Source organism: Chelonia mydas, chromosome 12, assembly GCF_015237465.2.
Source record: "Chelonia mydas isolate rCheMyd1 chromosome 12, rCheMyd1.pri.v2, whole genome shotgun sequence".
In the NCBI taxonomy this organism is placed as follows: domain Eukaryota; kingdom Metazoa; phylum Chordata; order Testudines; family Cheloniidae; genus Chelonia; species Chelonia mydas.
In genome coordinates this window covers 25,277,589-25,294,677 of record NC_051252.2, presented here as the reverse complement: position 1 = coordinate 25,294,677, position 17,089 = coordinate 25,277,589, and the positions used below count along the sequence as shown (strand labels likewise).

The 17,089-nt window shown below is 41.2% G+C and overlaps 2 protein-coding genes across 14 annotated transcripts in view; one reads left to right on the top strand and one right to left on the bottom strand.

Annotated features, from left to right (window-relative positions):
- TK2 (thymidine kinase 2) overlaps positions 1-9,186 on the bottom strand; it is a 36,964-nt gene extending 27,778 nt beyond the window's left edge. Inside the window, exons 1-6 of one of the 12 annotated variants that reach the window (XM_037877585.2) lie at positions 8,738-8,812; positions 6,961-6,998; positions 6,794-6,871; positions 5,663-5,737; positions 3,775-3,828; positions 1,191-1,280 (exon numbers count right to left, since the gene is read on the bottom strand). In XM_037877585.2, the coding sequence (XP_037733513.1) occupies positions 1,191-1,274 (84 nt within the window). In that variant the 5' untranslated portion in view covers positions 1,275-1,280; positions 3,775-3,828; positions 5,663-5,737; ... (1 more) ...; positions 6,961-6,998; positions 8,738-8,812. Of the gene's footprint in view, positions 1-1,190; positions 1,281-2,745; positions 2,867-3,774; positions 3,829-5,662; positions 5,759-6,793; positions 6,872-6,960; positions 6,999-8,498 lie in introns of those variants that run through there. The other 11 variants (XM_007058625.4, XM_027821137.3, XM_027821139.3 and 8 more) reach the window with 11 other exon arrangements.
- Positions 9,187-10,559: 1,373 nt separating this feature from the next.
- LOC102943270 (chemokine like factor) lies at positions 10,560-17,060 on the top strand. Of its 2 annotated transcripts, XM_043526018.1 has the most exons (5): positions 10,752-10,995; positions 11,029-11,101; positions 11,375-11,533; positions 12,182-12,277; positions 16,621-17,060. In XM_043526018.1, the coding sequence occupies exons 2-5, from the start codon at positions 11,039-11,041 to the stop codon at positions 16,723-16,725; spliced, it is 423 nt and encodes a 140-aa protein (XP_043381953.1). In that variant the 5' UTR covers positions 10,752-10,995; positions 11,029-11,038; the 3' UTR covers positions 16,726-17,060. The 2 variants fall into 2 exon arrangements, with proteins under 2 accessions (XP_027676915.1, XP_043381953.1); XM_027821114.3 differs by having other exon boundaries at positions 10,560-11,101.
- Positions 17,061-17,089: the final 29 nt, after the last annotated feature.

Genomic DNA, 17,089 nt, shown 5'->3' with positions numbered 1-17,089 from the left:
TGTCTGCTCATTTTAGGAGACTAGTGTCTCAGCATTTTTTCATTGAAGCTATCAACCATATCCCTTTTCCTTTTTTACATACCAGCCAGGATACAGGTATAATTTTTATTTGTGTTTTCATCTAAGAAGAACCCAGCATTATGGTGCAATTGTCTCATAACACACACCGAATAGAAAGTTAACAGGATCTGTCCAAATCTTCAAGAGTGCAGAGAAGTGAGAACCGGGCATACTTTAAAACTGGAACTTGTAAAATGTCACTTTCCTGACAAGGAAAAGAGAAACTATTTCCAGAAAGCCCCAAACCACAGCCTTATAGAACTATTTTTGTCAAAATTACTATCAATCATTTTCATTGGACCATAACCTCACATGGGACCTCACAAAGAAAGACCCCTGCCCCAAAGCGAAGTCAGACAATATGATACAATAACAAACAGTTCAGGTATAAGGGTAACTGGAGATGCTATCAAGTGGGCAGGAAACAATAAATCAAGACTCCAAGGCAACAACAAAGGAGTTTCAGGGAGAGGGAGGGGATGAGAAAGGGAAAAGGGAAGATCCAGCCCAAAGAGTGCACATGGGAGAGGACTGGGAAGAATGTGAGAAGGGAGCAGAAGGAAAACGGACGACGAGAAAGAAGTGTAGACAATCCAAAAGGAAGAGGTACATGATCTTAGCAGAAGCATTTCAGATGGGTTAGAGTGGAAAGAGGTGAGAAGCAGGAAGCTGCATTTGTGTTTAGAGTCCCATGGGTCAGCAGGGTGTATTCTGAGTGACACCGGCCAGTGTGTGATTTTGAATCTTCACATTTAAGATTATCATATGTGAACCCAGAGTTTGAGGTTCCTACAATTCACATACACCAAAAAATAAATAAAAAGGCAAAGATAACAGTCAAGCTGAGAGATGACCAAGGCATGGGCCAGCATTTAACAGTAAGCAATACTGGATATGGGAATAAAACACATGTAAATATAGGAGGTAGATGTCCCAGCCCACACTGAGCATTGGCTTGAGTATATCAGTGTTGTCTTTTCACATGGAAATTCCTACTAGCTTCAGGAACACAGAATGAAAGTCAACCTAGGGTCTTATCTTTTGGATGCAGGGTTATCAAATTATTTTGATCCATAAATGCACCTTAATATCTCTGCTTCAGATTAAAAGAAAAAATATCTTTAAATTACCATTGGCTTGGTATGCTGCTCCAACATGGTAAGCTGTATGTATGTCTGCAACGTTATCCCCCACCGTGATGAATCTTGATACATTAAACCCTGATGTTGGGGATGGGGGCAGAAGAGTAAGAGAGAAAGAAAACCACTTTGACTATACCAATTAGTAACATATAAAGCTAATCTATTTATTTTATACCTGATCAGAGTTACCAAAATAATGGCATTAAGGTAGCAGACACCAGCATTATTACTTCTGGGGGCATTCTGTGCCAAAAAATTAAAATTTCTGCACCAAAAAATTAAAATTTCTGCAAATTTTATTTGTCAAAATAACACTACAAAAATCACACCAGTTTCAATTATTTTGGAAATTTATTTCAAAATGCCTGTCAGCAAGTATGTCTGAAGCAATACAGACACACAGAAAAATTCCCCCAGGAGTAGAGAGTTAAAGAAACCCCCTATGACTACCCACTTCCTGTTTCTCTGCCCCCTCCCGCCCCCCGAGCCCAGGCAGGGGACCAGATACCAACAACCCCTCCCCTGCAGAGCCCAGCTGTGCCCTGCCCCCAGCCAATACACACGAACCCCCGTCTCCCCAGGGCCCAACCACAGGCCCCCCCTTGCCCAGATAGCCATACCCCTCCCTCCCCGAGCCTACCTGTGCCCCCACCCCAGACACCTGCCCCTCTCTTCCCCCAGAGCCCAGGGATCCAGAGGGAGAAACAGCCTGATGCTCGGTCCCAGGCTTATGTGGAGTTTCCTGTGTGCCACCCTCTCCTTCCTCAGGGCATGTTGGGAACTGCAGCAGCCAGGAACTCTCTAACCCCTTCCCCTCCCCCCAGAAGTGTCTTCTATGTGCATGCTGGGCTCTGTTGGATCCTGCGACCTCTAATGGTGGCCAACAGCACTCCAGCCCATTTCTGTGAGGAAAGGAAATTCTGCGCACAGTGTTAATTTCTACAAAACTCTGCATCGCACAGTGGTGCACAATTCCCACAGGAGTAAAAGAATGAAATGACTCATCCACATTTGGCAGAGCATGTGTTGGAATTATGGGCCTAATCATAAGGGACACTGAGCACTCAGATTGCCCACTAAACTCAGTGGAAGTTACAGGCACTCAGCACCTCTCTGAATGAAAACATATGTAGTGCATTTAACTCAAGAGAGCTCACAGCCAGAAGTCCCTTCTATGAGGCAAATGCAAATTACACCATATCTAAAAAAATGAATCTGCTTCTGTGCTTGTCTGAGCAGGGCTAGAGCTCCCAGGACAGTGAATGACGCTACAGAGGAGTAGCTAGATGTGTCCACAGTATCTACTGTGACTCTGAGAAGAGAGGTCTTTTACACAGCACATTATAGGTTTTTTCCCCCTTGGGCTCCGCAAAGCATTTTTCTAATCTCCAGGACTCCCACCCCACTTCCATTCTTTACACCAGTAAATATCAGCCTCTACCATAAACCCAAAGCATAACACTTTATAGTAAAAAGGGAGTTTTTAGGATCAAGCGTGGGTTTGCATAATGGCTTAATAGCAAACATCAGGGTTTAAAGTGACCTGAATTGCCCGCAGACACAGACTTGGCCTCTCCCCCCACCTCAAAGAGAGCTGTAAGGCAGGTGGTCTACTGGTGAAGATGTTGGTGACAAGTCATGAAGCAGTGCATCCCCCTGCTATACTGCCAATGGAAAAACAGAAAGCAGAGCATCAGTAATCTCCACCCAAGGGAATTTGCTTTCCTTAGGATACACTGCTACTAGTAATGGAGCCAAAATGCATATTGTGGGTGCAAAAGTGCAGGTACTTTGAACAGGTTGTGTGTGCAATTTAGGCTGGAAGTGAAAAGTATTCATTTACTTTGATTTCTGACCCCCCGCTCTGGGTAATAATGCTACTTATCAATCAGAGGTGACGGTGCTGCATCACTGCGTTAAAAGTGTCTGATTCTGTGAGGTGAGGATGACCCTGCACACTCACCATAGTCAATGAAGGTACTCAACATCTTGCAGGACACTTTCTCAGCAGTCACACAGCACTCCCTGACTGCCAAATCCAACTCCTTTCACCTGACTACACATTCTACTTGTATTGTATTGTTTAGTATTAAAAAAAAAAAATTTCCTGCCTGCTTTGAGCATTTGAAAGAGCTGTCCTAGACTTAGTTTGTTTATGAACTAAAGAACTCACTGCCAAGCAGTAACAGACCCATTGTCTCTCTGAGATGACTAAGACTCCAATCCTGCAACCTGCTCCATGCAGACAGACCTTTATGCCTGCACAGAGCTCACCGATTTCAAAATGTGGCTCACTGTAGATGCAGTGTCCATCACCATGGAGCTGTTTGCAAGATTGGAGCCCAAGTCCTTCTCAGGACTACATTTTGCACACAATAGGTTTAATGCCCATTCCTCAATAAGAGAAAAAATAATAATCACCATCATGATATTAATTTTCAGTTACATAAGATCGTTACCATATCCTTGCTAGGGACTTCAATGCATCTAAACCCTCACACAGGACTTTGAGAACATCAAGGTCCATATTTTTAACAGAACACAAATCACAGGATTAGTTCCTGCCACTTACCAGAAGATTGTGACCATGTACATTCCTCCACTTAGGCACAGGTTCTGTCAAAACCTTAATTAAAAAATGACATTCATTCCATGTGACCCAAGCGATTTCAATTTTTTTATTTTATTTATCTAAATGCATCAACTTAAGACCATTTTTACAAAATGAATAAATAATAAAGTACTAGTAACATGGACTGGAGAATCTATGCCTTTTTTAAAAAAGGACTGATTTAATGAAATACACAATTTAATATTTAAGAGCTATTATAACAATGAAAAAGATGCATTTAACTACAAAATATCCTGGTGGGTAGTTTTATTAATTATTATTTTTATCAGCACACCAAAACAAAGCAATGGCTGACTGATACTATGTAGAAGGCTGTCATTTATCAGTTACAGTGTAAAGAGAGAAGAACTGACAGCTGAATGTAGAGGGTATTTCATGTGAAAGATCTGCTAACAAATTAAGTTTGCATAGGACAAAACAGAATGACAAAGGAATAAAAGCTGAAGATCAATACGCCATTATACATAACTCTCATTTTATTCCTGTGGATCAAAAAGAAATGCAGTTAGAACTTTAATAATAATCAAAATTAGGCAGAAAAAGAAGGTCTATTCTGCCCTAAGTATCTGAAACCACAAGAGTCTCCAGGATGTCTCCACGTGGGCATGAGAATCCACCAAACTATACGATTAGGCCATAAAGGACTTTTAAGATCTTAGCGTGAGTCTGAGATTAGCTAGCTAAACTACATGCATTTACTTTTTAAATTTTTGCACTGTATACATATTTAAAAACACATTTTGGGCTATTTATTCAACTCAATTTATTCCTTTTAAATTACCAACGACCCTCTTAATACTAAGTATCCCTATGAAGAATCCTAGATTTTTGTATTAATATTCTTCTTAGCAGACCTATCAACACCTTTAAGATTTTAGGTACACATTAATAAATGCTTCCTGAAGTTTATTCTGAATTTGTTTTGGTTAAAGCAATTACAGTATTAAGAATAGGTTTGTCTTTTCCTCATCCAAAAGCATTTTGCCTATGGAAAGTGGGATCAAATCCCATGTTTGTTTGACAAACTTCCAAAAAGGAATTATACAAATGTATTTTTCCCAACAAACCAGCATATCTTTACCTGAATTATTTTAGTTTTATGGGATTAATACCTTTTAGCTTCATTACGTGATATATCTCTGACTTTGCTTATTATGAGATCCATTTAAGATTTTTAAAAATGCAGTGACTAAAATGGTAGTGAATGGTAGTTCTATTGATTATTGTTAGTTTTTTGAGGGACAAAATTTGATCTACAGAATATACTGTGCTCCACTGTTGAATATTTTTGAACTGTATGTATTTTATATCTGCCACTCAACAACTAAGAATTTTCCTAAAATATATATTGCTTTTTCCACTGACTCTGTTTACAATATTCCAAGAAACAAATACTAACTTAGACCTTGATTATGGAAATACTCATATATATATAATCAGGTAGGCAGACCCAGTGCCATCAATAGCCTATTTTACATGAGCAAAGCTATGCATGTGTGTGATTGTAGATCGAGGCAACAATTAACCCAAGCACAAACGTAGTAAAAATACAATACATTATACTGGCTTCCATTCCATTAACAAGGAAAAGTATTGGTTGCCAAATGAAAAAAGGCAACATCAAGAAAAAAAAAAAGTATTGTTTTTAAACTTCTGGGACTATTGCTAACAGTTTAAAAACTAGAAAATGTTTGACAGTGTTCCTTTAAATTCATCTGACTCTCATTTAATCTTAGGAAATACTGCAGTAGACTTGAATACTGTCAATGCTATCAACAGAAACACTCTTGCTGATTTGATTAAACATTAAGACTTTCAAGCCCCTTACCTCAATGCTGGCAGTTTTGGCAAAATAATCCAGGCATGTTGTTTTTCCACTTGCAATATTCCCCTCAACACAGATCTGGTGAAAGAAGCCACCAACCTTTCAATATTAAATGAAATGCTACTGAAAAGAAATAACTGACAGCAAATGTAGAAACACATACTTATAGCTTAAAAATAATCCATTAGTATTATAAATACATTAGAGCAAATTAGAGCAATATAGTTAAAGCATTTCCAAGAGAATCCCTAAACTTCAGGAGTTTGGGTCTTGATTCACTATTGCATTGTACAAGCTTTACAATGGAGTCACATGTTGAAAGCAATAGACTTTTGTGCTGCAAAAAATATGGAACACCACAGTGGGGAAATCAAACCTTTAATATCTAAAGATTCAAGTTGCCAGTACAGTTTTGGGTCTTACTTGTGCAAACGGATACATATTGGCTTCAACAGGCCAGATTTTCAAAACCATATTTGCAACTACAGACCTGCACCCCAGTCCCATATGCACTGTACAGTTAGTGTGACTATTAAAATAATAAGAGTTTGATTCAGTACCTGCGGAATGCCAAAGCCTGCAGGCTTTGGGCTACTGGACCTGCACTGTCCAATCCTAACGCCTCACCACAACATCCTTTTCAGAACTGCAGAAACCCTTTCCATGGCACGTAGGGTTCCAGAGGTTTCCCTGCAGTGCTGCTGCACCTTTTACTGCACCCATTACACAGCCGTCCACAGTGTTTTAAATTTCACCCCAAAAGGCTTTAAGCTTACTTTGAATACAATTTATTGTACATGTTATCACTTCTACACCCATAAATAAATTTTTCTCAGGCAAATTACAATTTCTTTTAGACATCTAGGTTTCTAAAATTAGTGAAAGATATTTTTGTCCAACCATCTACTAATATATCATAAAATAATTAGATTTAAAACACCACGAATTGAGTACTTAGAATTTACAGACAAAATACATGTAGTGTAAAGGAAGGAGACTACATTCAGAATGCTGACTACTTCTGTGGCCCTGATCAAGCAACTTGGTTTCCACACGAGCAGCCCCTGCACCCACATAAAACCCTCTTGATTTTCTTTTAAGTTACCTCAATGATTTCAGAAAGGGTCTGCCTACCTGCCTGGAACAAAATGCAGGATAAGACTCTAGATTTGTGCACCAGCTCACACCAAGACCCAGTCATTAGCCTGTGGACTTTCCATAATACAAATTATATTGTAATAATAAATAATAATAATAATAATATACTAAATATATTTTTCAGAGCAAAATATTATACTTACAACTGTCTTTTTCTCTCCTTCACTAATCAGGTGTTTATCTAGAACAGGAAGAAACACTGTTAGAAGAACTAGGAAACTGCTCTTAGATTATATATCCAAACCACTATCAGGACTCCTGTAAGAATGAATATATTAATGAGTTTTAGGTTTAGGAGTTATAGGTTACAGTAAACATGTTACATTAAACTCCCATGGCTATAATGGCTTTACTTTATATTATACACTATAAGCAGTCAAATGGCTGGTTCCTACCTTCATTGAGCAAGATTATGTATTATGTATGGTTGTTTCTTTGTTCGCGCTTATTTTCACAATAAGAAATAGGCCCCAAATCTGCAATAGATTACTTGTAGGCAGATCCCTATGCCTGAACAAAGCACCATTGACTTCACAGTCCGCAGAGCTTTCTGCAGGATAAGGAACTTAGATACTAAGGAGATATTTTCAATTTAAAAGATACTCATCCATCTAAAAATGTGTACCTACTATTGTTACAAGTAACATCTAAGATAGACTATCACTGAAAAGAGTAGAGAAAAACAGATACTATGCACCTTTGACAGAACTTTGTGTGGAGAATGACAAACCAGTTCCACAATTCAAACTGATAGTGCAGACTCCAGAGCCTGTGGAAAGTCAGGTTTCAGAGTAGCAGCCGTCTTAGTCTGTATTCGCAAAAAGAAAAGGAGGACTTTTGGCACCTTAGAGGTTAACAAGTTTATTTGAGCATAAGCTTTCGTGAGCTACTGTAGCTCACGAAAGCTTATGCTCAAATAAATTTGTTAGTCTCTAAGGTGCCAAAAGTCCTCCTCTTCTTTTTGTGGAAAGTCAGTTTCTCTCTGTTTGGGCCTCTCTCTCACAGTGGAAGGAAACCATATTAAAAACAGGGAATTTTGTGATTGTAAAAAAATTAAAAATTGACCGGAGACTCAGAACAGGTATAATTAAAACTACTTTTAACTTATTTTCTGAAATTGACTGGATTGCAATTTGATAATGTCCCTTTACAATGTTCACTGCACCTTTGTTCACTATGTATAGGTGAGCAAGGACTCAGGGCATTTAATTACAGTATATTGTTCATTTGTGCACTTTAATAGAGAAGTAGAGATGGGTACTTGTTGTACAAGTACTAACTAGTGCCATGAAGGGGTTTTGAAAGTTCCTGGTTGCTCAAGATTTCAAAAACTGCCTCTGCCTTTCTACTACAAAAAAAAAATTAACCGGAGTTCATCCTGTTTTCAAAAAATGAAGAGTGGGGGATATATTTGAAAGGCGTGAAACTTTTTAAATATCCTGCATTTCATTTTTTTTTTAAACTTCCCCATTTGGCAAGTGCATTCCTCCTTCGTAATTCCTCTATATCATGAGTAATTTGTGGGAGGCCAAATACTAATAGAGGCTGCCTACTGCGATCAGCAGATTTAATGTACACACAGCTACATACTTAAGAAAAGATAAATCAAGGACCGCAGCAACAATGTTTAATAAAATAACACCAGATCTATCCACTAGATCAAATGCATTTTCTCAAATACCTTTCAAACAAGCGACAGCTACTTCTTTGTGAAAAGCAATAACCATCAACCTATTTCGGGGAATGAAGTGGCGTTTGCTTCCCCCCCCCCCCCCCCCCAGTACTTTCATCTCAAATCATAAATCTCTTGAGAGACAGCGCGAGAGATTCCTGCTGCTACAAATACCAGGGCGCAAGGGTAGCATCAACAATCTTTTAAACACAACTTCACGGTTCATGCCGCACAAGTACCAGACGTACATGAGGCGTCCTGGGAGCAGCCGGCCATGCAGAGGCTGCGATTAGCCATCAGTGGATGTAGCAATTGCTTCCGCTGGCTCTTCCCGCTACAAAACTCGAGGCCAGCTTGAGCGCCCCTGGTATACTGAAGGCTTAGGAGAGGCCGGATCCATAACGATTTCAATAACCACATGGCCCATCTCCGGTAGCTTTGAGCTCTAAGACTTAGGTATAAGACTCCAGCCGCATAGAGCTTTTCTATGCCTTGCACGCATTTCCGCTGCTGTAATGTTTTGCTTCCTGTATGATCCCAGCTCCGCTACGGTATTAATCACTGAGCAACGCATTGAGCAACCAATCTTAGCAAACTACTGCTGGAAGCCTTCCAGCGGGGCCCTTAAAGACACAGTGCGCTCTCGAATAATGCTCCTGTTTTACAAGTTTATTTCTTATGTTTTGGCAGATGCTCATTCGTTCAAGAAGGTGGTTGCATTAAAAATTCTGCTTAAGTTAAAAACACCAACACAGGCTATTCAAACTAAGAACTGACGTGCTTTTCACCCTGCTTGGGGCTTTTTTACTTTTTTGCAACTCAGGCTAGACAATGAAAATAAATTAACCAGTTTCATTTTTGTTGCTATTCAATTTCAAGTTCTAGTTTTCTTACAGGAGCAACAGCGCGGCAATGTTTCGAAACCTGTCTGCGTTTGCTTCCCCATCTGCTAATGGAACCTATAACCTGATAAATGAGGAACACAGTGTAATCGTAGGGACTAGTCACTAGAGAGTTGCAGGGAGTTGGCTCTACGGGGGCGGAGGCTGGAGAGTTGTAGGGGGGTGATTATACGGGACGGGGGGCTGAAGAGTGGGGGGGTGTTTAGATAGGAGGTGGAGGGTTGTGGGAAGTTGGCTCTGCTGGGGGGGAGCTGGAGAGTGGGAGGGGCTAGAGAGTTGGATGGGGTTAGCTATGCAGGAGGTGCAGGGCTTTGAGAAGTTGGCTCTGCTGGGGAGTGTCTGGAGAGTGGGAGGGGCTAGAGAGTTGGATGGGGTTAGCTATGCAGGAGGTGCAGGGCTTTGGGAAGTTGGCTCTGCTGGGGGGTGTCTGGACAGGAGGTGGAGGGTTGTGGGAAGTTGGCTCTGCTGGGGGGGAGCTGGAGAGTGGGAGGGGATAGAGAGTTGGATGGGGTTAGCTATGCAGGAGGTGGAGGGTTGTGGGAAGTTGGTTCTGGAGAGTGGGAGGGGATTTGCTATACAGGAGTGGGGGGTGTTTAGACAGTAGGTGGGGGGTTGTGGGAAGTTGGCTCTGCTGGGGGGGAGCTGGAGAGTGGGAGGGGCTAGAGAGTTGGATGGGGTTAGCTATACAGGAGATGGAGGGTTGTGGGAAGTTGGTTCTGGAGAGTGGGAGGGGATTTGCTATACAGGAGTGGGGGGTGTTTAGACAGGAGGTGGAGGGTTGTGGGAAGTTGGCTCTGCTGGGGGGGAGCTGGAGAGTGGGAGGGGCTAGAGAGTTGGATGGGGTTAGCTATGCAGGAGGTGCAGGGCTTTGGGAAGTTGGCTCTGCTGGGGGGTGTCTGGAGAGTGGGAGGGGATTTGCTATACAGGAGTGTGGGGGGTTAGACAGGAGGTGGAGGGTTGTGGGAAGTTGGTTCTGCTGGGGGGGAGCTGGAGAGTGGGAGGGGCTAGAGAGTTGGATGGGGTTAGCTGTGCAGGAGGTGCAGGGCTTTGGGAAGTTGGCTCTGCTGGGGGGTGTCTGGAGAGTGGGGGGGTTTAGACAGGAGGTGGAGGGTTGTGGGAAGTTGGTTCTGCTGGGGGGGAGCTGGAGAGTGGGAGGGGCTAGAGAGTTGGATGGGGTTAGCTATACAGGAGGCGGAGGGTTGTGGGAAGTTGGCTCTGCTGGGGGGGAGCTGGAGAGTGGGAGGGGATAGAGAGTTGGATGGGGTTAGCTATACAGGAGGCGGAGGGTTGTGGGAAGTTCGCTCTGGAGAGTGACAGGGGGTTCGCTATACACGGGTCGGGGGGCTGGATGACGTTGGCTCTACAGCGATGGGGGGCGGGAGAGTCGGGCGGCAGCCGTCTGGCTGTCCTCGGGGCTGGGTTTAGGTGCAGCTGGATGCACGAGGAGCGGGGCGGGCTGCACGAGCGCCCCCGGCCCCCCCCCTGCCCAGCCCCTTCCGTGCGCGTGGACCAGCGCGAGCCCCGCCGCCTCCCGCGCTGGCCGGGGAGGGGAGGCTGCTCGGACGCTCACGTGCCCAACGGTCGCTTCAGCTGGTTCCGGCACCGCCCCGCAGCGACCGCCGACGCCGCAGCAGGATGCCGCGCACCATGGTGGAGCTGAACAGCGGCTACCCCCGCTCCCTGCCGGGGGCGCTGAAAATCGCCCGTCTGGTACGAGGCCGGGCCGGGGCGGGCGGGCGCTGTGTGCGCGGGGCGGGCCGCAGCGCCGTCCGCTAAGCCCCGCTGCAGTAAATTCAGCGTCCTCGGGGCTCTAACGGGCTTGAGCCCCGTCCTTGAATGCGCAGGGACGGGGCCGATCGGTGGCGGCCGGGCAGCGGGACGTTTTGCAGAACTAGGTCTCGCCCTGGGGTGTCTAGCTCCGTGCTGACCGCCTGCTGACATGACGAGGGAGGACGTTAGTCAATACTGTCGTTACTCTTTCAGGTTGTTGCCTTTGTAACATTCATCTGTTTCGTTGCCTCGAAATCCCATGAAGCCTTCATAGCCCTTGCAATCATGGAATTTGTCATCACTCTGTTATTCTTTCTGCTCTACTTGCTCAAACTAGATAAAAAGATGAAATTCTTATTTTGGCCTTTAGCTGTAAGTATTGATTTGTATCTTTTCAAATGCAAGTGTAGGTATGTATGTATTTTGTGATTTATGCATAAAAACAAGTGGTGTTGTGCTAGTGCCTAATTAACAGTTGTGAACAGGCTCCATGTTATTTCAAAACAATGTAAGCATTAGTTCTGCAAAGATAAGAAGCAGCTACAGTTCTGCCTGGGGAAAAGATCATAATTGCTTTCTTGTATTAATTCTCTTTTGTTTTAAATTGAGCTAGTCTTTTAAATAATGAATATATTTGAATTACAAAAACTCTCACTACCAACAATATCAAATGAATAAAACACCCAGACATAAATTCATAGTGTAGATCAGGGCTCAGACAAAGGGGGTTATTTCAGGAATGCAATTTGTAGCACCATGCCACTTGGTATCACACTAGATCAGATTTGGACATTACCTAATCCCATTTCAGTGGCAAAAAGATTTTGTTTCTTGGCAAGTAATAGCGATATTGGGAATATTTGCAATCATTTAACGTTTTTCAACACAATATATTTTGTTTTCATTTACTTCCTTCAAGGAGTAAAATAAGACTGCTATATGTTACAAGTATGCACGTTTCAGTATTTGTTAGCCATTTACTTTAATGAAAGTTAATTATGTTTTATAATACATTTTCAGGATATTTTCAACTCATTGATTGCAGTTTTGTTCTTTATCATTGTGTGCCTGTGTGCAATAATAATCAAGACCACGACTGGGACTCTGGTTGGAGGAGTAAGTAGGGGAATTTATCATAATAATAATAAATTAGACCATTAAAATTGAGATGATTTAAATATTTAGTTATCATGCTCATGTAACAAATATTACTGTTCTTTTTTCCTCAGAATAAATCTGTCATTTTTGACATTTTAACATGGCCATGCGGGCTAACCTCCTTATCCAATTGAACATTTTATGGCATGCAGAATACACAAACAATAGATGTAACATGCAATGAGTTATATTTGACAAATATAAGAGCTAGCTGGTGTTACTGTATTCCTTAAATTTACATACAACTAAGATTTCATTTACCATATAATCACAGGATTCTTAGTTCTGATAAAGTTTTTTGACAATACAAGTTGCAATTTTAATATATCACTATTGCTTGGGTTTGTTATGGTGGGAGGGAGTATAAATGTTTTCAATTAATTCACCTGCACTTCTAAAAGTTGAAATTCCAGGTTGGATGATCCGAAGTGAATTAATTTGGGACTATCCAGTTTATTACAGTATCCTTCCTGAGACGTGCCTGTACTTCTATTAAAACATAGTTGAAACCCAAGAGTAGACATACACTGATTTTTTTCCTCTCAGTTCTTAATTCTCAGTCCTGTGTATTATTTTTATAAAACCGAGTGAGAGACCAGGATGGTCCCAGGTCTCCATGTTCACGCTGCACAGAGCATTGCAAACAAAGGAGGTTGTTATATGGAAAAAAAAGTCGGTTGTTCAGCTTATAGTTTGAATATTTAAGATCAAACCCAATCATAAATTCAAGCCACTTGTCATTTGCATTTTTAAACAAATGAGAGAAGGGAAGGCCAGCACACAAAAAGAGGAGGTGCTGGTGAGACTGATAAATATATAATTAAAAACAAATAAAGGACTAAAAACTCACCTGTTTAAAGTATTTTTGGCTTTCTGAAAACAGAAGTTGTTAAAATACGTCAAACAATAAAAACCAGAGCTCACACTATGAGTTCTTTGTACATACAGCTATGAGCCATAGTGTGCAAAGCTGTCATTTTATTCCAGTGCTGACAACTGAAGAAAATTAAAAGAAAGTTTTTACAAATATTCCAAAATAAGTGACTGACTGTGCTGGATTAAACATTTGATAGGATTGTCTCCTGCGTGAGTAATCTGGAGAATTTAAAGTTGAGTTAAAAGCTATAGCAGCAGAAAGCACTGCACAAATTCAGGATAAAAAGATTGAGGACTTATTAGCTGCCACGATGCAGGAGATTAAAGCCAAGCCTAATAAAACAGATATTTGGGCAAAATGAATAAGGCTATTAAGATTGCCGAGAGAGAGAGAAGCAGATTATCTCTCCCTACCCTTTTCACACATGAGAAATTGGTTTTACAAATCTGGATTTAGTCATGTCTGAAGACCCAGTTCATTCTATTATGAACAGGTCATTGACTAAAACAGCAAACTCCCATTCTATAAGAAATGAAATCTTCACTACTACACTTAAGATAAGTAATGCATTTTAGCAGCAACTGTGTCATAGAAAGGTGGTTCACATAAGAAAACACACCAGATTCTTTTCAGATCTGAATCCAGGCACTCAAGCCAAGTGAAATGCACTGGAAATAGTAAAGTATAGTTTCCTCCTGGGTGACAGCTAAGACACAATCATTCTTTTTCTAGCTCACTAGAGAATCACCATGCCAAATAAAGAAGGTTTGGGGGAGTGAACATACTGCAGAAAAACTCCTGAGAAAGGCCCAAATTGCATAATATAAACAATGGTTGTGCATAACTTGCTGAGAGTGAACTGTTAGAGCAATTAAAAAAGGTTATGGGATTGTTTTGTCTTCAAGAACATGAGAACCCATAATTTTTTAGTCAGAAATGTTTAACTTGTTTCTCTGGCATTCGTTTTCCAAATGCCTCTCATGATTAAATATAAAGGGCCAGATTCTTAGCTGATGTTAATTAGCATAGCTGGTTGCCAATTTTAACCATATGAGGTCCTTGTCTACATTCGGGAAAAGAGGAATGAGGTGAATTATTGTCTCCTTCAGATAGTGTTCACAAATTATTTATATTAATAAAGTACTATTATTTTGAAACTGTTCATGTTGTGTAGCAAATAGCATTGAGTTGAAAAGTTAGAATTCAGATGACAAACATGTTTTAGAATGCCTCTCATGTTTAAACCGCATTTGCTAAATTACCTTTACTAACATAAATATTAGACATCCAGTGTGTTGTTATAATTTGATAAAGGAACATCTGAGTAAAGAGTCAGTTCTTCTCCCCTCCCTCCAAGTACAAATGGAGGACTGTCACATAAGGAAATGTATAATAAGCAGATAAAGTGTAAAAGCAGAGCTGATCTTAATATATAGTTTTACAGATTATCATATTTAGCTAATTTATTTGCAAAGAAGAGTGTATACTTAGGGTTAGGGTTAGTTTTCTTTTGTTTTTGCTAAAGATGACAAAACAGTTCTTAAAGTGTGCTTGTGATCATGGGCCATTCCAGTGTTTATAACTAAAATTAGAGCAAACTCTGCCACTCAAAGAACAGATTATTTAGAAGTGGTTTATGTAACTTTGTAGTGTAGCACACAAAGCATCTAACAGGACTCCAAGTGATACTGAGGGTACGTCTGCCCTCTAGCTGGAGGAGTAATTTCCAGCTCGAGTAGATGTATGTGCGCTAGCTCTGAGTGAGGCCACAGTTGTAGCCACAGTGGAGCAAGCTGTGGCATGGGCTAGCTGCCCAAGTACCTAGGATCCTGGGCGGGATCATACTTGGGATGGCTAGCCCATCACACTGTCCACACCGGTACAGCTACACTATAGTTAGTGTGCTAGCACATGTATGCTACACCTCTAGCTCAAGTATAGATGTGCTCTTAAACTGCTAACATACAGTAACAAAGAGGTGCTAAGTGTTGCTAGTTGGGTTGGTGATCAAAGGGTGCCTGTTCACTGCAGGGTTATCTTGAGTGATTGCTGCCGAGGTCTGAGCAGCCACACTGCAAAGCCATACTCAAGTTACTGCATTTTTCTTCTCAGCAGCAGGAAGGTGTGATTCCCAGCATGAGTAAACGCACGCATGCTAGCTCAGCTCAAGTTAGCACCTAAAAGTAGCAGCGTGGTTGCGGTGGAACGGGCAGTGCCTCCAGCTAGCCACCCCAAATATGTACTCATGGAGCTGGGGGGATTGTACTTGCTTGGCTAGCCTGAGCTGCTTCCCATGCTGCTGTGGGTACTCTACGAGCTGTAGCACACTAGTTCAGAGCTAACGTATATCTACCTGAGCTGGGATTCACACCTCCTAGCTGCTGTATAGCCATACCCACTGTTCCCTCGCTGGTACCACACTCATCCACATGTGTTGCTAGACCTCTGGGGGGCATATCCCAAGGTCCTTTGTGCTGCGATAAACAGCTGCTCCACGATTCTTCCCCAGTGAATTGTGGGAGAACTTTTCTTGCCTTCTGGGCACATGGAAACTGTGGGAAGGCATTGAAGTTATCATCACTTGAGTGATTTGGCTTGCCTCTTCACTGAAAAATGGGTGGGTTACCAGCCCAAGTTAAAGTGGCACCCGACCTCTAGCCTGTACCCCTAGCCAGACCATCTAGCACAGGTTTAAAGCATCACCAAACTTTGGTGCTTTATGTATGGATGGGCAGAGGCTTAGGGCAACACCCACATAAGAAACCAAGTTAACTATGCAGCAAAGACATACCCTAAGAGTCCTGTTTAGCAAACACTTGTTTTGCTTCCTTGTGACTGAAATTTTATGAGTTAGCCCTGTGTTTTAACAAGTATTCACATTTTAAACATTAAATAAGGTAACTTCCTGTCAGAGTTTTTCACTTCAAAACTTCTGAAAGAGAAAAATATCTTTTTCTTCTAGTCTTGCATCTGCAAACACTGAGTTTACTGCAGTCCAAAACCATTAAGTAGATCATCCCTTACACAGATATAAGAGATTTGGTTCTGGAGGAAAGCATAATCTCACATAAAGAAGCATGTCTGTAGTCTGGTTTCCATGGAGACTGAGTCACTTCCTGTTCTTAGAGATGACAGATGAAGGGCAAGCAAGGTCAGGGTGAAGATGATTGCCAGAGCATACGGGAAAAGTCATTTTATGAGAGATTGCAGTATATCTGACCTAAAGTATGGAGAACACTGAATTTCTCAATCACAAATCAAATATTCATCCAGAAACATTTAGAAGGCCAGAACCAATTTAGTGATCTGTAGCAACTGCATCTGCTCAGAATTGGTAATGAATGAGTTATTAAAATGAAAGGTAAAGACGATAAACAACTAACTGTGCAAAGGAGGAAATTGAGAGTTTTCTTTTTATTTGCAGGTCTTTGGTCTTCTATTGGTTGGTCTTTGTATTGCAGATTCTGTTCTTCTTTTCAAGAAGATTACATTTAATAAACCAAGAGGAAGGAATGTTATTACCAGATAAGAATGACCAATTTACCAAAAGACTGATTTATTCTCCACTTTAAATGTCTATTGAATAATATGATACGTTTCATTATTAGCCTATGTATTTTTCCTAAAGGATTTAACATGTTCATCTTAGAATTGTAATATTTTCCTGTCTGTTTTTCTACATTAGTTTACTTTTTCACACATTAACATTCTTTAAATTCCTATGTATTTTTCTAGACTACACATTTTTACAAGTGTTAACTTTAAATTATTGTCCGATGTGTTTTGGAAAACTTGATACATTTTCACTTGTTAAAAATCTAATTTTCTTCAGAAGTGTTTATATAATAAAATTGAAAATACAAATGGATCTAAATGTATTATTTCAATAGGTA